The sequence below is a fragment of the Macrotis lagotis genome, chromosome X (assembly GCF_037893015.1).
Source record: "Macrotis lagotis isolate mMagLag1 chromosome X, bilby.v1.9.chrom.fasta, whole genome shotgun sequence".
NCBI classification, from domain to species: Eukaryota; Metazoa; Chordata; class Mammalia; order Peramelemorphia; family Peramelidae; genus Macrotis; species Macrotis lagotis.
The window spans coordinates 701245653-701270438 of NC_133666.1; the positions used below are offsets into that span (position 1 = coordinate 701245653).

The following is a 24786-nucleotide window of genomic DNA, read 5'->3' on the forward strand; positions in this document are numbered from 1 at the left end:
GCGAGAGGCGCCGGGAGGACGCCAGGCCGGAGGGCCGGAAGTGACGCCCAGGAAAGGGGCGGGACGCCTGGCCGCTGGGGGTGGACTTCCTTCCGGCGCGTGAGTGGGGCTCCTTTCCGCTTCCTCTTGGGGCTGCTTGGGGGGGGGGGTGGCCTTGCCCACGCTGGAGGGACGGGGCGCCGGGAGCCGGGCCCGGGGCCCCCGGAGCTAAGGACAGGCCTCGGAGGAGACGGGCGGCCCGAGGCCGGGACCGAGAGGGCCCTAGCAGCCGGGCGGGGCGGCCCCGAGCCCCCATCCCGGAGCCCGTCCGCCCCGGCCGGCGGAGAGCCGCGGGCCCCAGGCGGCCGGGCGAGGCTCGTTACTGCCGGTGTTGTTCCTGTAGCGGCTGAGTGACGGCCACCCGAGCCGGCGGAGCCCCGGCGCACGGCCTTTCTGGGCGCCTCCGGGGGCAGACGGGGCGGAACTCGGGGTGTCCGCCGTTCCCCCCACTACTGCGCCTTTCCATCCCCAAGCCCCCTGTGCGCCTCGCCTTGCCCGCCCTTTCCAGAGGATGGTATGAAAGCAAGGCTGGCATTGGCATTTCACTCTGCACTGGTGCCGGGACATTTATAAAAAATGAGGATCAGGTCCTAGAAGTAAAGCAGTTGTAAGAAATCTTCTCTCCCAGCCTTGAAACAATATCTGTCCATTCATCCATCCATCCATTCATATGTTCATTCATGCCCTTTTTGTTTCTTTGTTCCCATATCCACCTGTGTTTGCATTGATTGGTTTAGCCCTCCAGAAGGCAGGACTTACCCAAGAAAAGACCCACATGGATGTTACAGGGCTACCGAAATTAAAAGGTGTCGTAATGATTCATTGATTTTTTTACTTTCTTATTTTTTAAAAATTTAGTTACAATAACGTTATCCTATCAAGTCCACCTTGCTTAGGAAAAATACTACCCTTGGCACTTAGCTTAACTAGGTTTTGTTATCTTTCATATGCAGAATAGAGTTCAGAACTTGAAATGTATTACTTCTAAATTTTTACTCTCCATTCTTTGTTTTTAGGTTTGTTTGTTTGTTTGCAAGGCAAATGGGGTTAAGTGGCTTGCCCAAGACCACACGGCTAGGTAATTATTAAGTGTCTGAGACCGGATTTGAACCTAGGTACTCCTGACTCCAGGGCGGGTGCTCTATCCACTAGGCCACCTAGCTGCCCCTTATTCTCCATTCTATTGAAAACTGAAGGTCAGTCATCAGAGGTGCAGCCTTTCCCCCAGCACCCCCCTTATACATATTCTCTTGTCATAATGAATAGGTTTCTTTGCTCAAAACAGACTATAACTGTGGATCATTGACTATACTTTCCTTCTTATGTGTCAACCCCTACCCAGGCAGTTGAGATAAGTGATAATTAAACTCATCTTCATAGATAAATAAATTCAGTATTCCTGCTTCAGCAGGGCAGCATATTAAAAAGTCCCCTGACATATTTAGGTTGATTGTTTAAGGCATCAAACTGGAACTTTGGCATTGTGGACTTCACATTCAATACAGAATGAGGAGACTATAGGAAGGTGGCATTCATTTATCTCTAACAGTACATTAAAAAATTAGATTGAAATATGTTTCTCAAAAATAAACACTTGGGGCAGGTAGAGGGCACAGTGGATAGAGCATCAGGCTCTGGAGTCAGGAGGACCCGAGTTCAAATGCGGCCTCAGACACTTAATAATTACCTAGCTGTATGACCTTGGGCAAGCCACTTAACTCCATTGCTTTGCCAAAAAAAAACCACTTGATTGAAGAAGTTGCAATCTTTGCTCAATGAAAATAGAAATAAATGAATCTTGATTTTCAGTTTGCAAATTCAGATGACCTACAAATAACTAAGGCATTTTGAATTCTTTTTTAAAAATATCAGTATTGGGGGAGTCAGGAGGACCTGAGTTCAAATCCGGCCTCAGACACTTAATTACCTAGCCGTATGACCTTGGGCATGGCACTTAACCCCATTGCCTTGCAAAAAACAAACAAAAAAAAAATAAGAACATTACAGTGTGAGACCTGTGCCCAAATCTAGTGGCAAAAGTTAGAAAAAAACTAAATAAATCTCAAGATTGAGATTGATGCAAAATTTTAACATAAATAAGAGACTATTGCCAACTTAAAAGCATAGTGGGAATATAAAACTGAGTCTACATAAGGAAAACAATTAGAATAATTAGAGAAACTAATAGCAAAATTTTTCAAAAAGGGGAAAACTAAGAAAATGCTTCTTAAGGAATTGAAGGATCTTTTAAAATATAATCAAAATCATAGGATTTGCATAATATAACAAATTTCTAGAGAGAAATAGAAACTGCTCCAACAAAAATGGAAATATATCAAGCAATCTACTTTTGCTACTAGAAATCTTAACTATAGTAATGATAAAGCCAGATAACATAATAGTAATAGTAAGTATAATACAGCAATAACGTCAAAATCAAATGAAATGTACAAACTCCATCAAGGAAGATTTAGTTTATCAGTATTTTTGATGTTTCAGTAAGAAAATTGGGTTGAATAAATTGACCCTATGGTGCATGTAATTTACAAACACACAAATTCATTCCCTAGATCATTGACTTTTCTTTATTAAATTACTAAAGGCTAGGAACAAATGAAAAGAACGTTAATATTTTGAGACAAAAATATAAAAACATGACTGGTAAACCTCTTTGCAGAAATAAAAAAAATTTGGAATAACTGAACGGACATTTGTCAATGAAATACAATTAGGATTTTACATGAATTTGCAATCCTACAGCAATTAAAATATTTTCCCATTAAATAGCATTTTACTTTTTCCAATTACATGTAAAATAGCTTTCAATATTTGCTTTTATAAGATTTTGAGTTGTGAATTTATCTCTCTCTACTCTCCCTTTTCTCCTTCCTAACATAAGTCTAATATGGATAATATATGAATTATGTTTTATATTTATCAATTATGTTCCCGCAGCAGTCATATTATGAAAGAAGAATCAGAACAAAATGGAAAAATCATAAGAAAGAAAAAAGCAACAACCAAAGGGCAATAATATACTTTGATCTGTATTCAGACTACATAAGCCTTTCTCTGGATAGAAATAACATTTTCCATCATGATTCTATTAGAATTGTATTGCTGTGAAGAGCTAAGTCTATCATAGTTGATAATCATACAATGTAACTTCCTTTGTACAATGTTCTTTTGGTGGTGCTCATTTATGTTTCAGCTGAAGTGAAAAAAAAAACAGCAGTATCACTCACAATCTCAAAGCAAAAACAAAGAAATCCAATTAAATGAAAAATAAAGGAAACTACATATTCTTAAAGTGTATCACATGAAATGAAATGAAATAACATCATTACTAAGGAAATAGGCTCCGAATGGTAAGTATCTAAAACTTAAGAAGGGAAACAGTATTCAGGAAGAAATAGACAACAAAATTATACTAGTGAGAGTCCTCAACTTTCCCCTCTTAGGAGTAAATAATTCTAAGAAAGATATGATTGGCTCTGGAGGAAAACAAATGGGAATAGAAAGAAACATGCCTTTATCTGAGTAGTACATTGTACCTGAAGAAAAGTTAGCCGTGTTTCAGAACATAAAATTCTCTGAATTGGGATAGCTAGGTGGTGCAGTGAATAGAGCAGTGGCCCTGGAGTCTGGAGGATCTAATTTGGAATCCGACCTCAGACATTTGATGCTTACTAATAATGTGACCTTGGGCAAGTCACTTAATCCCTTTGCCTTAATAAATAAATAAATAAATAAATTGAAAATATACTCTCCCAATCAATACCAGAATGATTAAATGTATCCCTTTCTGATCCTAATAAAATTAAAATTATGTTCAATTAAGGGTTATGGAAAAATAGATTAAACATTAATTGAAAACCAAATTATCTAATACTAATTATTGAATGAGTCAAAGAACAAATCAATAATTTAAGAAAAGATAATTATTGCCAACAATAAATCCAATGTGCATCTGAACATTTAATGAGAGCTGGGTTGAAGAGGTGTAACAAACAAATGTTGTGAACCAATCTCTTAACTTTATTGTTGAATATCCAGACTCTTATAACAAAACTTATCTCAGACATGATAAGTGAGATGGAACCCAGCTGCATGGCTTCCCTGGTTAAATTTATGATATTTATCCTTTGAAGGCTGTGGACTTCCTTATCAGGAAGTTTCCCATACACTTCTGGCTCCACAGATGTTTAGGTCAGGGTTCATTAGTGAACCAATCAATGTGTTTAATGAGCAAGAAAACATGCTTGCCCTTGGTGACTTTAGTTCCAGAAACATCTGTGTCCTCACTTCTTCTGAAGCTGGCCCTCAACAGAGAATGACAACAATGAAAAAATATATCCTAATTTATTGATGCAAACCAAAAAAAAAACATTTAGGGGGAAAGCTTATGCTTAGATCAATAAAATAGCAGGGAATGCTGATGAACGATGAAGGCAAAAAAAGAACAACTTAAACGTTTCCAATTAAATACCAAGTTAGACATCCTGAAAAATCAAGGAAGAGATTAATAAAATTGAAAGAATAAATAATATTGAATGACAAAATAAACTAAAAATGGACTTTATGAAAAAAAGAATAAAATCTTTGGTAATTTGATTAAGAAAGACAAAACCAAATTATTAGTATTAATAACAAAAAGGATTCTAAAAGCACAAGTAAAGAAGAAATAACGATTTTTGAAACTCATTTGAGTAATTAATGACAATCTGAAAATCTTAGCTAAATGAATGAATATAACTAATAAGAAATCTGTTAATTAGATTTATTTTTATTTTTCCCTTTGGGGATCTGATTGATACACCTGTTTTTTATTTTCTTTCATTTTTTTACTTCAGCTGAAGCATAATAGATTCCCCTCCAGCTCCTAACCATGAATTTATGTGACTCTTTGCTGCTAAGGACATGTTGTAGGAGTCTGGTTTTTAATCCACTCTGCTATATATTCCACATAATTATACACCCTTATATTATCTTCAAAGTGATTTTTTTCCCTCATCCGTTCATATTGTTCTAGCTAACATTTCTTGAATGATTAAAGGAGTAATGGGTGGTACCCATTCTTGCTTCAGCTCTGATCTTTTTGGGTAGGTTTCTGACATATCCAATTATAAATACATTTGATAGGAATTTTAGATAGACATAGCATATCCCATTAAGAACACTTCATTTATTCTAGATTTTCTAGAATTTCTTAATAGGAATTAGTGTATTTTGGTCAAAAACTTTTCTTCATCTATTGAGATAATCATATGATTTATGTTGGCTTTATTGTTAATATGATTAAACTGTTTCCCTTTTATCGAACCAATCCCTGTATTTCCCATATTAATACTACAGTCATGCTATATGAATGTTGTTATAAATTTTTGTGATCTCCTTGTTGCATTTACAATCTGCATCATATATTGGTCTACTTTGCTTTTTCTGTTTTTGCTCTTTCTGCTCTATGAATCAGCATTATATTTTATATTTTAATTTGGTAATATTCATTTATAGTCTAATTTTCCAAATAGTTTACATAATATCCAATTTAATTGTTTTTATATATTTAGTTGAATTCTCTTGGGAATCTATTTGGCCCTGGTGACTTTTTTCCACAGGGGATTCATTGATGCCTTGTTCAATTTATTTCCTTTGGTATTTAATAAGAAACGTTTAAGTTGTTCTTTTTTGCCCTCATCTTTCATCTGCTTTCCCTGCTATTTTATTGATCTAAGCATAAGCTTTCCCCTTAAATGTTTCTTTTGTCTGCCCAAAAAGATCAGAGCTGAAGCAAGAATGGGTACCACCTATTACCCCTTTCATTATGTTAGCTAGAACATTAAAAAAGAGAAAGAAATCGAAGTACTTAGACTAGGCAATGAAAGAAAAAAATCACCTTGAAGAGGTGTATGAAGGTATTTGATTTAAATAAAATGGGTGCTACCATAATTCAGTTAGGCTTGCAGTATAGTTTGCCTGTCAGATACATGAAGAAGTTAAGAATTCATGGAAAAATCAAGTGATAGAAAGCATTAGGAGATGTAAAATGGATAATTTCAATCACATTAAATTGTAAAAGTTTTGCATAGGGGGAGCTAGGTGGCACAGTGGAGAGAGCACCAGCCTTGGAGTCAGAAGGACCTGACACTTAATGGCCTCAGACACTTAATAATTGTCTAATTGTGTGACCTTTGGCAAGTCACTTAACCCCATTGCCTTGGGAAAAAAATGTTTTGCACAAACAAAATCATTAGGAAGAAAGCAGAAAGCTTTGAAAAACTTCCAGCAAGTTTCTCTCTTAGAAATCTTATTACTCAAATGTATTGGGAACTGAATCAAAACCTTAAGAATACAAGTCATTCCCCAGTTGATAAATGGTCAGTGGATATCCACAAGCAGTTTTCAGATGAAGAATCAAAGTTCTCTATAGTTTTGTGAAAAATGCTCTAAATGACTATTGATTGGAGAAATGCAAATTGAAACAACTCTGAGATACCACTTCACATTTATCATATTGGCTAATATGACAAAAAAAGGAGAGGTATAACTAGTGGAGAAGATGTAGGCAAATGTTGGGAAGTTTTGAATTGATCTAACCATTCTGGAGAGCAATTTGGAACTTAAAATTGTGCATATCCTTCTAGAAATGGCACAACTAAATCAGTCCAAAAAGAGAGAAAAGAACTACATTTGCAAAGTATTTAGTACAGATCTTAAGAGGCTAGTCATCAGTCATCAATGAATGACTGAACAAGTTCTGAACAATGGAACACTACTGTAAGAACTGATGAGCAGAATGGTTTCAGCAAACACCTGAAAAAGCTTCCATGAACTGATGCAAATGAAGGGAGAAATTCTGAAAAAACATTGTATACAGTAACTGCAATACAGTACTGAGTTCACCTGTGAGTGACATCGATTCTTAGTATTATGAAGCTCCAAGACAAGAACCAAGGAATCATGATGAAATCTGTGATCTGTTGTCAGAGATAGAACTGATGGGAATCTGATGGTAGATTGTTTTCATTCTCTCTCTCTCTCTCTCTCTCTCTCTCTCTCTCTCTCTGTCTGTCTTCTGTCTTCTTTCAAAACATGACTTATATGGAAATGTTATTGCAGGATTACCTATGTGTAGGCTGTGTAAAAATGTTTACTGCTTCGAGGAAGTTGGAAGGAAGAGTGTTAGGGAAATAAGTTTGAATTCAGAATTTAAAGCCAAAAATGTTAAAATTCTTGTATATAGTAGGAAAGATAAAATATTATTCAAATTGAGAAATCTCCTTATTGTGTAGAATTTCCAGAGTTTGTGACTCTAACAAACTTATTGTCTGTCAAATTGTCTATCTCTGTATCTTTCCTCATCTTAGTCTTATCAGTTTTTCTGAATTCTTGAGTGACTGACATGAGTTGGTCATGATGCCTGGGATCATCTCTGTACTTCATATTACTGATATTGAGAAATGGATCATACTTATAATAGGAATGAAAGAACATGGTGTCATAAGCTCACACCTTCACGTCTAAACAATGGAATAAATTAGTTCTCATTTACCTTTTGATTTAATTGAGATTTATAGACTCCATGTCTTCTAGAAGAAGGGATCATTGCAGTGGGAAAGGAATTTCAGGCGATGGAGAGCAGGGCTTAGGGAGGAGAGGATGTCAGGGTTCTGCAGTCCTGGCCCTGGCTGTGATTAGAGGATCTGGGACTTCAGAGGCTGCACTGTGTGATGCTTCTGGGACAAGGAAGACCCTCCCAGAAGAGGCTGGGGAAAGCAGGCAGTCTTTGAAGTGAGAATGCTCTGCTTTCCTTGAAGCTCAAATACATTTTTCTTCTCTTGGGCATGTTTTCCAGCTTTTGCTGGCTCCTTTTGCCATTGGGTGTAACTCTCCTTAATCTGACCTTTATGTTGAGAGTCTTCCAGGTCTGCCTGGAGCAACCCTCCCTCTCAAGCCAGGCTACACAATGAGCCTACCTTCACCCATGCCTCTAATTCCAATCCAGAGTCCTAATCCCTTCCAGACTTCCTGTCTCACCATCACTGTTTTGAATTAAGTCCCGCTTTTCCAGACTTGAAACATTGCCCTTAAGAATCTAGGAATCCTGATTATAACCTTCCTATCAGGACTCAGGTGACCTGGTTCCTCACCTTTTGGTTAGAAATTCATTTGTCCTGCCTTCCAACCGTGCCTGCTTGGAGAATCCAGGACTCTTGTGTCCCCTCCTTAGGACCCCACCTTGCACATAGTAACCAATACTCTTTCCTGCCACTGATGGTCTGCTTCTTGGGATCACTTCTCTTCTAGTTCAAAAGTCCACAAGGAATGATAACTCTGCTCCCCAAGTCACATAGCCATTTCCGTGTACTTTGGAAACTCCTCTATTCTCAGGATCCTTATCTGGCATTGCGTAAATCATCCAGGGTTCATGGAGAACTGCTAGGGAGCATTCTTGGAGCAGGATTCCCAGGGGAACAGGCACGAGCTAAAGTCCAGCCTGGATTATGGATCACACTCTGCTCCAGTCCTCTACACTTTCCTATTCTCCACCTCCTCATCTGAACCTATGGCTCTTGGACTGCATCCCCATCAGACCCTAGACATGTGTCTCCCTATCTCCAGTTTCCTAAACTAGGCCCTCCCAGAGGTCCTAAGAGGCCTCCCTGCTTCCTTGTTAAACTTCAGGACACAGTCCTCCTGCCTTCCCAGACTCAGGGTCCACATGGAGCTATCTGTCAATCCCTGAACTCCAAGTCACAAGCTATTTTTGAATGTCTTGTCTCCCAGATTCTCCTCTTGATCCCCCTTACCCAAGTCTCCTGTTCCCTGCCTCAACTTCTTTCTGAGGCCTCAGCATGAATTCCAGACTAAATTTTTGTCACCCAGCCTCAGGCTTCCCCTGCTCATTTTCTGGAGGCTCCATTCCAGAGCTTCACCAGCCTCAGACTTCCCTGGCTTGGCTCCTGTCTAGTTTGTGGTCCAGGTATACTTTAGCTGGGGAGAGAGATGTGGGGAAGGCAGAGGAGCAGTTGGAGGGAGAACCGTGACCCAGAAGTCATTGAAGCTCTGCCTGGTCGAATCCTAACTGGGATTTCCTGCCCCTTGTGTTATGTGGGTCTGTAAGAGATTGGGCAGAGGAGGAGGAAGGAGGGAGGGAAGTAGTCTTCCTTTTTGGATCATCTTCATTGCCCAACCTGATCCTACCTGCTGCCTGCCTAGTTCCCTTCTTTTGTAGGTTGGAATCTCAAAGCTGAGAGTCTTGGGGACCTGGCCCTTTATATATCCCTGTTGGTTAGTCTCCTGGGAGAGAAGGAAAGGCCTCTCCCTCTCTGGAATCCTTCTACCTTCCAGTTCAGCCTGCAGAAGCCCAAGGCCTGGCCCAAGTGGGGACTGAGTCAGATCCAAACCCCAGCATAGAAAGTAATTCAGAAGAGTTTTAATATAATGGGTTCAGCAATTAAAAATCACCATAATATGAACACAAAAGTGGGCACCATGGGACTAAGACTGCAGGGGTGGGGTGGGTTTGGGAATTTTTATTTAATTTTTTTTTTAAGGATTTTGCAAAGGCAAATGTGGTTATGTGACTTACCCAAGGCCATACAGCTACATAATTATTAACTGTCAGAGGCTGCATTTGAACTTGGGAACTCCTGACTCCAGAGCTGGTTGGTGCTCTATCCACTGTACCACCTAGCTGCCCTGATTTTTATTTAATTCTTAGAAGGGCAGAGATTTTCCCAGGCTGGAAAGGCAGAGAATTAAACCTTGGTTTGGTGTGAGCTGTGTGAGCTCTGGTAGTAAGAATTTTGGTTTTCATTTCTGACCACAATGTGTGGGGGTGGCAGGACCCCAAGGTATAGAAAGACCAAGACCGAGGTAGAGGAACTTGAGAAAAAGGAATCACTTTGATTACTTTACTGCCTACCTAGGGAGCCTGGATACAGAAGGAATGGCCCCAGGGAGCCTCAGCACCCAACCTCAGGTGAGTACAGTCTGACCCCAGACTAGACCAAGGGGAGCAAACCAATCCATTTCTATAGATATAAGGAATGGTCTAGGACATTTGGCAATGCCTTTTTCATTGATCCTTTCTTTACCCAAAAGCAATCATGAAATAGAATGCAGGAGTTGCCACACTGCCCTGCACTCTTCTGTGGTTTAATTTAAACTGATTCATTTGGGCCGTAGTGTCTTAAGCACTGAGACCCCACACTCAAAATTGGTGCCCTGCCTGTTTGTTTTTAAATTTCTCCTGTATTGTAACTTTCAAGGACTACTTCACTCATGAATAATTGTTTCCTAGAGATCCGGTCTTTCCTCTCTCTACCTGCTTAGCATAGGGGCTCTCTCATACACAAAGACACACATAGAGATACACACACTTTATCTACCGACCCCCCCCCCATCCCCACTTTTTCCTGGTTTCTTTGACCAAGCTCTATTTTCATCAACTGAAGGTCCAGGAAAACCCTTCCCTGGCAGAGCCCAGAAAGCAGAACCAGCTCCTCTCCTTTGTGGTCTTGGCCTCAGAACAGAAACTGTGCTCCAGGGATTGTTCCTGCCCTTGTGCCTCAGGTCACAATATTTCTCAGAACTCTTTTAAAATTTCTTTTTTGAAAAATATAGGTCCCTAAATGATAACTTGAAGCAATATAAAAATTTGTTAAAGTTGGGGCGGCTAGGTGGCATAGTGGATAAAGCACCAGCCCTGGAGTCAGGAGTACCTGGGTTCAAATCTGGTCTCAGACACTTAATAATTACCTAGCTGTGTGACCTTGGGCAAGCCACTTAACCACATTTGCTTGCAAAAACCTAAAGAAAAAAACCCAAAAGAATTTGTTAAAGTTTTCAGTTCTGTAGTCTACCCCGCCTCCATCCCTCCTCACTACCCTCTCTGAAATAATGAGCTATTTATGTTCAATCATGAAACATTTCCATTTTAGTCATTTTTATCCATGTCACCCTGTCTATGCTTTCATGTACCACAGTAATTTTTCCATTCCCCAGTTGTTGGGTATCTGCTTCTTTCCTAATTATTAGCCACTACTAAAAGAGATGCTATAAATATTTTTGTACAAACAGATCTTTTTCCCTTTCCTGAATGTCCTTAGGTAATAGACCCAGCAGTAATATTCCTAGATCAAATTTTAATCCTTTGGACTTCAGTTCCAAATTACTCTACAGTTATTGTTGTAAACATCCTTCTTTTATCTGTTCATTCTCTGCCTACAGGTAGCATCTTTATTCATATGTCATTTCTGTTATCTTGGGTATTTATAATAGAGAAAAGTTCTGTTATTTGGTCAAGGTCATTTTTCAAACAGTATTGTTACTGTATCCAGTGGTATCTTGGTTCTGCTCATTTCCTTCTTTATATTCCTGCAAGTCTTTCCATGTTGTTCCAAAATCTTAGAGCTCGTCACGTCACACAACACAACCATGTTCCATCACATTTCATATACTACTACAGCTTGTTCAGTCTTTCCCAAGGGATAGGCATCCCTGACATTTCTGGATCTTTCCTGCCACAAAAAGCTTCTACAAAATTTTAGCACACATGGGTGGTTTTCCTTTATCTGTATGACTTATACCATCATTGTCCCAAACTACACCTCCTTTGTGGTCTTATAAGGAAGAAATTTCCCATCACCCTTCCCCTTTTACCTCCATATGTTCACCTACCACCTCAAAGAACATAAACTTGTGGTCTGATGCCACAGGGAGACACCTTTCATTGGAAAACATTTCTCAGTTTTATTCTCTCTGAACATATAAAATGTTTATCTCAAAATCCCATCAGTCTCCTATTGACTTTGAGTTCCAGAGCTGGCTCTGCCTCTCATATGGGATCTGACCTCTGGACAAATCCCTTTCTGTGCTTCTGTTACCTCCTAGAATTGATGAAGACTGGACTCTTTAGTTCTGAGGAGTCTTTCAGCTCTCCATTTGTTGACTTTTGATGGTCTAGGAGTTGGTGTCATTCAAGGATGTGGCTGTGGACTTCACCCAGGAGGAATGGAGCCTCTTGGACCCTCATCAGAAGAAGTTATACAAGAAGGTCATGCTAGAGAATGCCCAGAACCTGCTCTTTCTGGGTGAGGATGCTTCCCCCTGATAGCCATGAATCTTTAATCAATGAGAATATCTTCATTCCCTTCTGCTTTAGAACATTGATCAATTTAGAGAGAAAAGTGCTGGTCTCCTCTGGCCAAGTTCCTGAGTCCTTCATAAGGCTGGTTTTCCTGAAAATGCCTTTGTATTGTTGGCTAGGAACCTGAGATTCTTGCTTTGTTCCTCCTGAAGCTCTCTCTGACCAGTTCTAAGAAGCTTCAAGTCAAAGATCAATCATTTTGGAAGCGTCTCTGATGTATAACCAGTCTCAGAGATAGATCAGTTTATCTTCTCCTTGGACATGAGTTTTGCCCACCAAATGTCTGAAGACTCTTCAGGGAATTTTTCATTGCAACCCTGAGTCTGTCGGATGGGTCTAGTATTTCGAATATTTTCCTTTTCATTAAGAATGTATCTGTATTTCACCATTCTCAGTTTCCCATTTATAGCAAATTTGTCCTTAATCTTCCTTCATATTGCTTCTAATATCTAGGACAGATAGTGGGTAATGATAGAATGGGGAAAAGCATGTGTTTTTGTCTGTTATTGGCCAGCTGCTATGCCCTATGCTTTCTTTACAGTATGTCACTTCATCCTGATTATAACCTTTTAAGTTCAGTCAAATTATTATCCCCATTTGATAATTAAGGAAACTGAGGCCAATGGAGGTTGAGTGTTTTTCAAGGACACACAGGTAGTAACTGTCTAGGGTTGGATGTTAGCCTCTGGCATTTCTCACTTGAGGCCCAGGATTCTGTACTGCACTATTTGCTTCCTCTAATTTCTTGATAATGGTCAAAGTATGATGAGTCCATTGCTCTATGAACAAGGTTCACCATGACCAAATTTCCTGATTCCAGTCTTGTTCTGTGATGTTCTTTCCTACCTCTCCTCAGAACTCAACAAATTAATTTTCAGAGACTGTCCTTCAGGAGTCCTGGGGACCACCATGTGGGTCTTTCTTAGGTGCTCCAAGAATTGCCAGAAATAAGAGACAGGCCAAGAAATAGAAGTGAGTTTGCCAGCAGTGGAATCTCAACTAAAGAGGCAAAGACTTCCCAGAGGAACAGTAAACAGGTTTCTGTATGACTCCATGAGTAAGGCTCAGGATAGACAACCGGGGGGGAAAATCCAAATTATCAAGGTTCCTGTTTCTGTGACTTGAGGATGATCTTGTATAATAACCCTTTGGCACTTGACAAGATGAGTTGAGGGCAGAGGGTTTGGCCATTTTTCAGAACAATACTTCCTATTTGGGGTTAATTACACACATGTAAGGCAGATAACAGACTCCCAAGTATTAAGAAAATGGAGAGGTTCCCAAAATGCAGCAAGAGTACATTGACAACCCCTTAGAAAATTGCAAGTTTCTTTTCATCTTTATTCCTAATTGATTCTTCCCAGGACTTCCAGTTAGCAAACAAGATGTAATGTGTTATTTTGAACAAAAGGAAGCTCCATGGATGCTGCAGGAAGAAGACCTGAAGACCTCCTGTGGAGGTGAGTGAAGTGGATGCACATGGATGAGAGCCCTGATTACAAGAGGTTTCTGTGTGTTACAGTCAATCCCGTGCTACCTTTGGGGATGTGAAGACCTGCTTTGGGGATTTTTTTTCATATATTTCATAGTAGTGCCTTGGGCTTGTCACTAAGGCTCTGACTTTAATTTGTTCATCTGCAATATGAGGGAGTTGGATTCCATGGCCTATTCAGCTCCAGGAGTCAATTGATGATGCTAAAAGTAGGCATTATTTTGAATTTGGGGGCAGGAACCTCTTCTGAAAGTACAAAAGGGAGTTAGAGTATTCCATTTTAACTCTTTCCTAGATTTTCTTCAAGTCAGCAAACATCTAAGTACCTATGATTTTCCAGCCGCTGTGCAAAGCACCAAGCTCAGAAAGAGATTCAAGGAGTCCCATGGAGCTCCCATGGATCTCCTTATCCTTTGGGCAAAGACAGCAGTCCAACAGTGATGTAGAAACTTAGTATGAACAAGATCAATTGGAACTACTCGAGAGATTAGGCAATATCTTTTTGTTGTTGTTTCTTTGGTGGGCAAGTTCATTGACTTGACCAAGGTCACAAAACTAGAAAGTATCAATTGTCTGATTCTGGATTTGAACTCAGTTTCTCCTGACTCTAGGATCTGTGTTCTATGGACTCTACCACCCAGTTGCCCCTAGGCCATAAATTTAAGTAGAACTAGTAAAGGCTTATTAGAGAAGGTGATCTCTAGATGGGGCATCAGGACAACCAATGAGAGCATTCTAAGCAACAGGAATGGCAAGGGAAACTCACTGAGCCTAGAAATGGACCATCCTGTTCCCAGAAGACAAAGGTATCACTGAACTATAGCATATATGGTGGGAATAGGGTGAAAGACGATTGCAGAGTAGAAGAAAGGTTGGTGATTCTGTGCTTTGAGAGCTCTAGATAGAGTTTTATATTTAATCTTTTTGCTTCTGATTTACTGTTGAGTAGGAGGTGACATCAAATGAGAGCTTTGGAAAGAATTTGCTAACTGGGAAGAAGAATGATAGGACTGGGGCAGCTGGACCCAGCTTCAGGCTCTTACAATATATTCTCTGCTATGAGGTTGATGAGGATCTGAACCAAGACAGTGACAGTGTTGAGGAAAAAACAGATAGTTGTGAAAGAAGGCAGAAAGGAAAAATCCAGAGGAGTTTGCAATAGATTGTATGTTTGTGTGTCAGGAATAGGAATGTTTGGGAGCTAATGAGGAGGCATAGGGTTCCATTTCTGATCCTGGACATTTGGGAGATGCCTTAGATAAAACATTAAGAATATGAGCACATATGAGGTTCTTTATGGTTATGGTAAAAGTAGCACCAGTAGAGAATAAGGTCACCCTTCGTTCTTGTCCTTGATTATTGAAGAAGACTAAAATGACATCACTATGATTGAGACAAATTATAGCATGTCCCACAGTGGGTAATCAGACCAATACAAGCTTGGAATGCTCTACCACAAGTCGGGCACAAATACTCCACTTGAACACATGGAATGGCTACTCTGTCATGTTTCTTTATAGCTGCTTCAATTCTACCTCCTCCTAGAACACAGCCCCATGTGCCATGCTGGGCAGTCTAGTGGCAGAAGCTCCCATGCTGAAAGCTCAATTCTAAAGTTCGTCAATGAGTCTTTGACAGAGTCTCAGTATCACTTCTTCTGATCCCCTTGTGAGCCCTTGCTCTGTGTGAGTTCTCCATAAAATAGTTGTTTTGGCAAGCTTATACCTGACATTGTAACATCATGCCCAGCCTGTCATGGTTGCCCTCTCTGTAGTAATGTGGGAATGCCAGGTAATTTAGCTCGAGACAGGACCTGTGTGTGTTGTATCTTCTCCTGTCAGGTGATCTTTAGAATCTTCCTAAGACAATTTAAATGGAAGCAATTCAGTTTCCTGACATGGCGCCAGTAGACTGTCCAGTTTCACAGACATTTTGCAATGAGGTCAGCACAATGGCTGTGTAGACCTTCAGTCTGATGGTCGGTCTAATACCTCTTTTCTTCCATACTTTCTTTTGGAGCCTCCAAAACACTGAGCCAGCTCTGGCAGTCGAGCGTCAACCTCTTTGTCAATGTGTACCTCCTTAGAAAGACAATGTCAAGATAAGTACACTTGTCCACAGTACTCAAAACTTTTCCATTTAATCATGTAATTAATCTGTGTAATCAAAGGTTCAACATATGAATGGTGTGGTACTTGCTGATGGAGCCCCTGTGACTTGCCCAGGAAACACAGCTAATTAGTTTCAAGGGTCTGAGGCTGGGTTTGAACTCAGGTCCTCCTGACTCCAGGACTGGTGCTCTCTATCCACTGTATCACCTAGCTGCACTTTGGTCAGCTGTCATAGAGCCCAGAATCTAGTTTACAAACAAGAGTGGAGGCACAGAAAAGAGAACGTTCAGGAATGAAAATTCGTGTAGTGAAATGGGAAATAAGGGATAATAAGGAAAAAGGATAATAATAGTTTAAGAACAAGAACAGACTAGGGAGGAAGTCATCAAAATAAAAACAATAAACTAGCAGTTTTAGCACCTATTGTGAAAATAAATATTCTCTCATTTTATCCTCTCATTTTAAACTGAGGGAAACAGAGGTCCAGTGATTTTCCTAGGTTTAGAGGACTAGCAAATTTCTGAGTTGGGATCAGAACTCACATCTTCATGATTCAAGTCCCTGAATTCTGTCCACAGCACCATCAGTTGGATTCTGATTTTGAAAGAGAATATTGATAAAATCTTCACACATGAGTTGGAAAGTGGATGGGAGAATTGGACAAGCTCCTATTTAGAGATTGATTTTTTAAAATTCTCAAACTGTTCAAATTTAATTGCTAAATTACTGTTAAAAAGATTTACTTTTCAATAGTGTCATGACTGGTAGCATCCTTGACCAGTGTATTTGTAGATCAATTGCAAATTGTCTTTTTTGTCTTTTTAAAATAATATTTATATACAAAGCACCCTATCCACTACATTCTGATTTTTAAAGAGAATATGATGAAAATGGTCACATATATGAGATGGAAAATGGATGTAATATCCAGCATGTTCCCTCTGAGGAATGGAACGTCATCTCTTTAAACTTTCAGACCACTTTAAGTGTAGGCTAATTATTTTTTAAATGATTTATTTTTCTGTTGTTTCATGACAAACGGTGGACTTGACAAATGTCCTGGCATGTCACTTGCAAATATGGGGGGTTTCTTTTAAATAAAATTTATTTCCAAAACAGCTTTGAAAGGACTTTTTCAGACACAAATTTGCTTTACTTCTACTGTTAAATGGGCTGCCCATTCCCTGAAACTCTGCTGAATGATTAACTCATCTTGCCAACCTATTCCTATGAGAATTCTCCATTTCAAAGAAAACTAACATAAACAATGGATAAGTTCAAATTAGAGAATACTTTAGCATTTCAATAGGTATTTGTTTTAAGGTCCCTTTTCATGGGAAAGTTTTGGAGGGCCATGATGTTTTCATGTTGGCCTCTACTATGCATGCCTAGGACTGTGATTTTCCATTAGCCTGCCCTGGGTGCTACAAGAATACAAACTCAAGTAATTTTGATCTGGAGAGGATAACTTTGATAAGATGTGATTAAAAGGTCAGTTAGAAATGAGAGAATTCCTCTGGTGATGTAATAGATAGTCATTGAGGGTCTCTGCATGACCATGACCTTTTTTTTACATGTGAACGTACAACCTTCCTGGTAGTTTGGAAATAATTTGATATAGTTGAGACTGTAAAGGAATGTATTGCACTTAGTCAGAAACATTCAGAATTTGATGTAATCACCACATGATTGCTAAAAGCAGTGACTTCCTGATCGTGATAGTTTGGAATCACTGCAGAATTACATGTGTAAAGATTCAGATATCCAAACACTTGTTGACCCAGTGGATAAATGTCCTTGTGGGCCAATTGGAAAATTATTTACTGCTTCCCTTCCCATTGACAAGTTTTTAACTCTAATCCCTTGGGCCATTGTCTCAATTCTTCAAGAGACATGTGACCCTCTAAATGGGAAGAGGACGAATCGTGAAGCATGCTGTCAGTATCCTTAGAAAAGAATGATAAATTCAAATTCCTCTATAAAATGAATAGTTTCCAATTTAAAAAATTTCATGCATTTTTTAAATTCTGTTTTTACTTTAGGGAGCAGAGATATATAAAATATTTCTTAAAAAAGAAAGAAGACGTGGTGTCTAGGTGGTGCAGTTGATAGAGCACCGGCCCTGGAGTCAGGAGTACCTAGGTTCAAATTTGGCCTCAGACACTTAATAATTACCTAGCTGTGTGGCCTTGGGCAAGCCACTTAACCCCATTTGCCTTACAAAAATCTAAAAAAAAAAAAAAAAAGTAGAAGACAATTGTAGCCAACACTCATTCTAGTTCTTTTTCTTTGTGGTGCTCAGGTCTGCAATCCTCCCTGGATATAATATGATATATGGTTATATATTGCTTCACTTTTTTTGTAAGTTTCTAGTATAATCCAGTCCAATTCTCAGCACTGGTTGTCTTCTGGGTGGGTACTAGGCTTTTTGGGAGGTGAGGGCAAAGACCTTGTTAAATGGTTGTACCAGTTTTGTTGTATGAAACTTTTCCCTCAAGGAATGGTAAGTGAGATATACTAGTGGGATTTGGGGCTGATTTAATGGCTCCTGGATTCTTGCAATTAAAGCCAGCTTTAAGGTTAGACTCATACCATCATACCATTTGTAACACTGCTGGCTACAGGTAGGCCACTGTAGGGCCATGAAAAAAAGGAACTTGTTATCTCAGCTCCCTCTTTCCTTTGGAAACCAATTGCATGTCACTGGGATTTTCCTAGGTCCAAGGGCAAAACATAGAGGAGGTAGCATAAACTTCCTTTGGGAAAGTTGGTCTTACACTATTAGAGCCATTTGAGGCTGAGATAAGTGACTTGCTTGAGGGCTAAGTTATAGCACTCTAGCTCTTGGACATTTGGATTTAAAAATGGAGGGTGGTGAACTGGGATAGGGATGATGCTGTCAGCACTTAAGTTCCAGGTTTTCTTCAATACAGCGAACATTGATTGAACTCTTCCAGAGGTGTTAGCAGGAGCTGGGTTTTGCAGGTTTTACCTATAGAAGTCCCTTTTCCATTAAGTGTTTCTTCCTCTGCTGTTGATATCAGGGTTGTATTTTTCTTTTTCTTTAAAAAAAAAAGCTTTATTTGCTGCCCTGGCCCATCTCTTCAGATCTTTCACATATTCCCAGATCTGAGTACCACTCCTTTTGGTTTAGGGGAAATACCCTGAAAAGCACAATATGTTGGATTTCCTCTCTGATCTGTGGTCCCATTATCATCTCTGTGGACGTGAGCTGGAATGTCATCCAGGTCCACTGACTCAGAGCAGTCTCAGGTCTTGAGCTAGGGGAGAAGATATGAGTTATATAAAGTTTTCCAAAGGGAGGCCAGATATCTTCCACCAGGGCCCCTCATGGAGTTAAGTAGACTGTGACTTTCCTGGCCTCTCATGCAAGGGCCTGCCCACTATGTGTCAACACCACTCCATTTTGAGGCTGCTTCACCCTAATCCCTTGTTCTTTCATTGCTGTTCTGATTAAAAATCTGTTTTGCACCTGGAAAAAAAAAGAAAGAAGTAATGTTTATTCCATCTTATGCCTCAGTTAAATATAAAAACATTGTTGGCATTCTACATGATCTCAAATACTGAAACAGAAAAAAAATCATTTCAAAAGTGATCTCTAGGGAAATTATATTATGCATTCAAGTAGGGTGGATCATGAAATAATTTGAATATTTAGTATCTGTGCAAAAGTCATTGTTTTTATAATGAAAGTATTGAAAATGCAGACAATGAAAGGAAATTGGAAAGACTGAAAGTGGATTTAATTTGTTGACTACTGTGAACAGAGTGTGCCCATCCATGGGGCTCGTGTCCCCAAGTTAAGAGGCCATTCTGAACTCATGGCCCAAGTTTGAATGCCATGAGAATGCTGGCACTGCCAGCATCACTTGTTTATTGTCAGTAACCACTGAGCATGTGTGTGCACAATGCTTTGTAGATTAAATCAGTCTTTGGATATGAGCTATAGACATCAAAAAAGGATTGGTTCTTCCCAGGCAAAGTTGAAGTTTGTGTTTTCATTACCTGAGGAAATAAAAAGTAAATGAGTTCTACCAATTGTGGGAAGGGGATAGAAATATAAATGTGTGTGGAGTGTCTGAGTATATTTGTTTCTTTCAGAAGAGATGAGATTTGAAATGAAGGAGACTACTGGAAAGCTGAACCTTTCTGTGGATGAAACTCAGAAGCAAAGAGTCACAAATGACAGTCACTGTGACTTAACCGGGAGTGAATTCTGTGCTCCACATGAGAAAATTCAAACTAGAGAGAAACCTTATGAATGTAATCAGTGTGGAAAGACTTTCACTCAGAAAGTGCATCTTAATAGACATCAGAGATTCCACAGTGGAGAGAAACCTTATGAATGTAATCAATGTGGAAAGACTTTTACCCAGAAAGCAAATCTTAATAGACATCAGAGATTCCACACTGGAGAGAAACCTTATGAATGTAATCAATGTGGAAAGACTTTTACACAGAAGTATCATCTTAATAGACATCAAAGAATCCATACTGGAGAGAAACTGTATGAATGTCATCAGTGTGGAAAAGCTTTTGCATGGAAGACCAGTGTTACTAAACATCAGAGAATCCACACCGGAGAGAAACTGTATGAATGTAATCAGTGTGGAAAAACTTTTACAACAAAGTTCAGTCTTACTGCACATGAGAGAATCCACACTGGAGAGAAACCTTATGAATGTAATCAATGTGGAATGGCTTTTAGCCAGAAAAAGCATCTTTCCAGGCATCAGAGTTTCCATGCTGGAGAGAATCCTTATGAATGTAATCAATGTGGAAAGATTTTTACACAGAAGTACCGTCTTACTGAACATCAGAGAATCCACAATGGAGAGAAGCTATATGAATGTAATCTATGTGGAAAGACTTTTACAAGGAAGGATAGTCTTCCTGCACATCTGAGAATTCATACTGGAGAGAAACCTTATGAGTGTAATCAATGTGGACAGGCTTTTAAATGGAAAAAAAGACTTATTGCACATCAGAGAATCCACACTGGAGAGAAACTTTATGAATGTAATCAATGTGGAAAAACTTTTACATGGAAGCTCAGTCTTACTTTACATCAGAGAATCCACACTGGAGAGAAACTGTATGAATGTAATCAGTGTGGAAAAGCTTTTACATGGAAGCTCAGTCTTACTTTACATCAGAGAATCCACACTGGAGAGAAACTTTATGAATGTAATCATTGTGGAAAAGCTTTTACAACGAAGCTCAGTCTTACTTTACATCAGAGAATCCACGCTGGAGAGAAACCTTATGAATGTGACCAATGTGGAAAGGCTTTTACCCAAAAAGCGCATCTTTCTAAGCATCAGAGAACCCACACCAGAGAGAAACTGTATGAATGTAATCAATGTGGAAAGACTTCTAAAAAGAAGGGTTGGCTTCGTGCTCATCAGAGAATCCATACTGGAGAGAAACTTTATGAGTGTAATCAGTGTGGAAAGACTTTTAAAAAGAAGGGTTGGCTTCATGCTCATCAGAGAATCCATACTGAAGAGAAACCTTTTGAGTGTAAACAGTGTGGAAAGGCTTTCACAAGGAAGCACACTCTTACTGCACATCAGAGAATTCATACTGGAGAGAAACCTTATGAATGTAATCAATGTGGAAAGGCTTTTACTCAGAGGGCCAACCTTGCTGCACATCAGAGAAAACATGCTACAGAGAAACATTAAGAATGTCAGCAAAGGGGCAGCTAGGTGGCGCAGTGGATAGAGCACTGACCTTGCCTTGCTGTGTGGCCTTGGGCAAGCCACTTAACCCCATTGCCTTGCTAAAAACTAAAAAAAGAATGTCACCTAAGTGGAAAGGCTTTTATTCAAAGACACCTTCCTACTGTACATCAGAACAGTGTTATAGATTGAAAACAAGCAAAATTGCCAAATGATATCAATTCTGTCCAATACATTTCTTTTCTCTTTAAAAAAAAATTTTATTCTTTCAATTTTCCAAATAAATTGTCTTTCATTATTGTGCTACTGACATGAACAAGTCCATCATGGTTAATCCTGACCCCATTTTGTTATAAGTGTGTATTATGTTGTGGTTCTGTTCTTCTTATTCAGCATCAGTTCATACACGTATTTCCAGGCTTTTCTAAATGTCTGTCCCTCATGACTTCTAGAGAACAATAGTGTTTCATCATATACATATACCACAATTTGTTTATCTATTCCACAGCTGATGAGGATCCCCTCAATTTCTAATTCTTCACCACTATAAAAAGAGCTGCTTCGAATATTTTTGTCCATGTGGGATTTATACCTTTTTTCTTGATCTCTTAATGACCCAGTAGTGTCACTGCTGGCTCAAAGGTATGTAAATTTTTATTGCCCTTTTGGCAGAATTCCCAATTGCTCTCCAATAAGATTAGATCAGTTCACAGCTCCACTAACAATGCATTGGTGTCCCAGTTTTTCCACATCCTCTCTAACATTGGTCATATTCCTTTCCAGCCACATTGCCCAATCTGAGAGGTGTGAGGTAGTGCCCCAGAGATGCTTTCATTTACATTTCTCTAATCAATAATGATTTAAAGCAATTTTTCACAAGAATAAATAGTTCTGATTTCTTCATCTGAGAATTGCCTTTCTATATCTTTTCACCTTTTATCAGTCGGAGAATGATTTGTTTTTTATAAATTTGACTCAACTCTATATGTTAGAAATGAGTCCTTTGTCAGAAATACTGGTTTTAAAAATTGTTTCCCAATTTATACCTTCGTTTTAACCTTGTTTGCAGTACTTTGCTAGTGCAAAAACTCTAATGTCTCCTAAATTCCTTCTATGACACCAATATGGTGCTGATACTAAAACCAGGAAGAGTCAAAACAGTGAAAGAAAATCTGTGATCAAGAAGGATTTATGCCAGGAGTGTAGGGTTGGTTTGATATTAGGCAAACTCATCATATTTGACCATATCAATAACAAACCTAATGGAAATCATTTGATTATCATAATATTTTCTGGAAAAAAAAGCTGCTGACAAAATACACACATTCCTACTAAAACCTCTAGAGAGCGTAGGAATAAATGGAATGTTTTCTTGACTATCTAAATCCATCAATAAGCTTTATATCTAATGGGGATAAGCTAGAAGCATTCCCAATAACGTCAGGGGGAAAACAAGGGTGCCCCTGCTGATTAGATCCCCTGGGTCTGCTCCTGGTCTCCTGGGTTACATCTCTGCAGCAGAGGCCTGCCCTGGACTCTGTTCCAGTCTGACCCTTTGCAGCAGAAGTGACCTTCCAAGTTGTCCACAATCCCAGTGCTAAGAGGTCTGGAAAATGCCACTGTTGCCCCTGACCCATTTGCTCTGGTGCACTGTGGGCCTTTCTAGCCCCTGGGCCAGAGACCCTTCCCTTGGATCTTCCAAATTGTCCTGGGCTGGAGAATTTTTTTCAGTCAGTCTTTGTGGGTTTCATCACTGTGGAATTTGGTTAGCTTTATTATGGTTTGGGTGGTTTGGGGAAGAGCTCAAGAGAATCCCTACCTCTATTTATTCATCTTGGCCTCACCCTCTTTGGTGCCATTTTTCCTGTTACATTGAATTCTCTGAAAATAAAGGTCTATGATACATATTGTATGCAAAGAAAGCAAACTCCCTAGCCTAAATAAGCTTACAATCTATTAGATGACCTTTGGAGGAAATTAGATGGTAACAAGTGCACAAAGTCCAAGACTTAGAGTCAAAAAGACTTGAGTTCAGATCTTGCTTTGAACATTTAGCTTTGTGACCCTGGATAAGATATTTAATCTTTGTTTACTTCAAATATGTGCAGTAGGAATTACAATATTCCTTCCAGGCTTCTTTTGATATAGTAGGTTATATGAATGTTAATCATCTATTAAATAATAGTGTGTGAATAGCTCATAGAAAGGAAAGCGATAATTATTGAGCACTACATTGAGTTCATTTAAAAATAACAAAAACTATGCCACACTAATTTCACTTACTTTTTTTTTAGGTTTACTGAATTCATATTTTGATGTTTTGATTGGTATGGCACTTAATTAAATTAATTTAGTTAGAATTTTATTCTTTTCATTGGCATGGCCTATTCATGAGCAATTTCTGTTTTTCCAGTTGTTTAGGTCTGATTCTATTTCTCTGAAAAGTTTTTTTTAATTGTGTATATAAAATTCTTGAATTTCTCTTAGTAGGTAGACTTCCAAGAATTACATATTGTGTAATGGTGTTTTAAATGGAATTTTTCCCATTCCATGTTGCTGAGCTATGTTGATCATCTAAAGAAATGCTGATGATTTCTGTGAGCTAGCTTGTAGTTTGAAAATTTGCTAGTTAGAAATTATTTCAGCTACTATTTTAGCTCATTCTCTAGGAATCCTTAAGCATAACATTATATCATCTGCAAAGAATGGTGGTTTTCTTTCTTCAAGTGCTTAGTCTAATTCCTTCAATTTCTTTTTCTTATTGCTATAACTAATATTTTTAGTATTATATTGATTAATAGTGGTGATAATGGGCATCTCTGTTTCACCCCTGATCTTTTTAGGAAAGCTTCTAGCTTATCCCTAGTACAGGTAACACTGCTGGTTTTATATACATACTGCTTATTATATTTAAAAAAAACCCTCACTTTTTATGTTCATGATAATGGGTATTATATTTTGTTAAAAACCTTTTCCTACATCTTTTTTAGTATTTTATTCCAAATATTTAGTATTTAGTTCAGGTTTTTGTATGAATATTCAGTGGAGAAATTTGTCTATAATTTTCTTCCTCTAGTTTAGTTCTTCCTAGTTTAGATATCAACACCACATTTGTATCACTAAAGAAGTTTCATGGGACTTTTTCATCTGTTTTTCGTTAATATAGTTTATATACTATTGGAATTCATTGTTCTTTAAATCATTGTTAGAAATCACTCTTGTGACCCTGGGATTTTTTTATCCCTAGGCAATAGACTAAAGGCTTGTTCAAATTCTTTTTCTAGA

The 24786-nt window shown here is 38.8% G+C and overlaps 1 protein-coding gene across 5 annotated transcripts; it reads left to right on the forward strand.

The window, feature by feature from the left end:
- Positions 1 to 10: 10 nt before the first annotated feature.
- Positions 11 to 24444, forward strand: LOC141497111 (uncharacterized). Of its 5 annotated transcripts, XM_074199714.1 has the most exons (6): positions 20 to 99; positions 777 to 845; positions 9972 to 10024; positions 12011 to 12137; positions 13558 to 13653; positions 19919 to 24444. In XM_074199714.1, exons 2-6 carry the CDS (start codon positions 815 to 817, stop codon positions 21502 to 21504), a joined length of 1893 nt encoding a protein of 630 aa, XP_074055815.1. In that variant the 5' UTR covers positions 20 to 99; positions 777 to 814; the 3' UTR covers positions 21505 to 24444. The 5 variants fall into 5 exon arrangements, with proteins under 5 accessions (XP_074055816.1, XP_074055815.1, XP_074055817.1 ...); XM_074199715.1 differs by lacking the exon at positions 777 to 845 and having other exon boundaries at positions 11 to 99; XM_074199716.1 differs by lacking the exon at positions 20 to 99 and having other exon boundaries at positions 171 to 845; positions 11938 to 12137.
- Positions 24445 to 24786: the final 342 nt, after the last annotated feature.

What these genes read in the sequence shown, in the direction of transcription:
- LOC141497111 (XM_074199712.1), top strand. Translation starts at nt 710, where the DNA reads ATGTTCATTCATGCCCTTTTTGTTTCTTTGTTCCCATATCCACCTGTG. An exon ending in AGGGCTACCGAAATTAAAAG is followed by an intron (nt 846 to 9,971) that starts GTGTCGTAATGA and finishes CTGCCTACCTAG; the next exon opens with GGAGCCTGGATACAGAAGGA. An exon ending in GCCTCAGCACCCAACCTCAG is followed by an intron (nt 10,025 to 12,010) that starts GTGAGTACAGTC and finishes TTGATGGTCTAG; the next exon opens with GAGTTGGTGTCATTCAAGGA.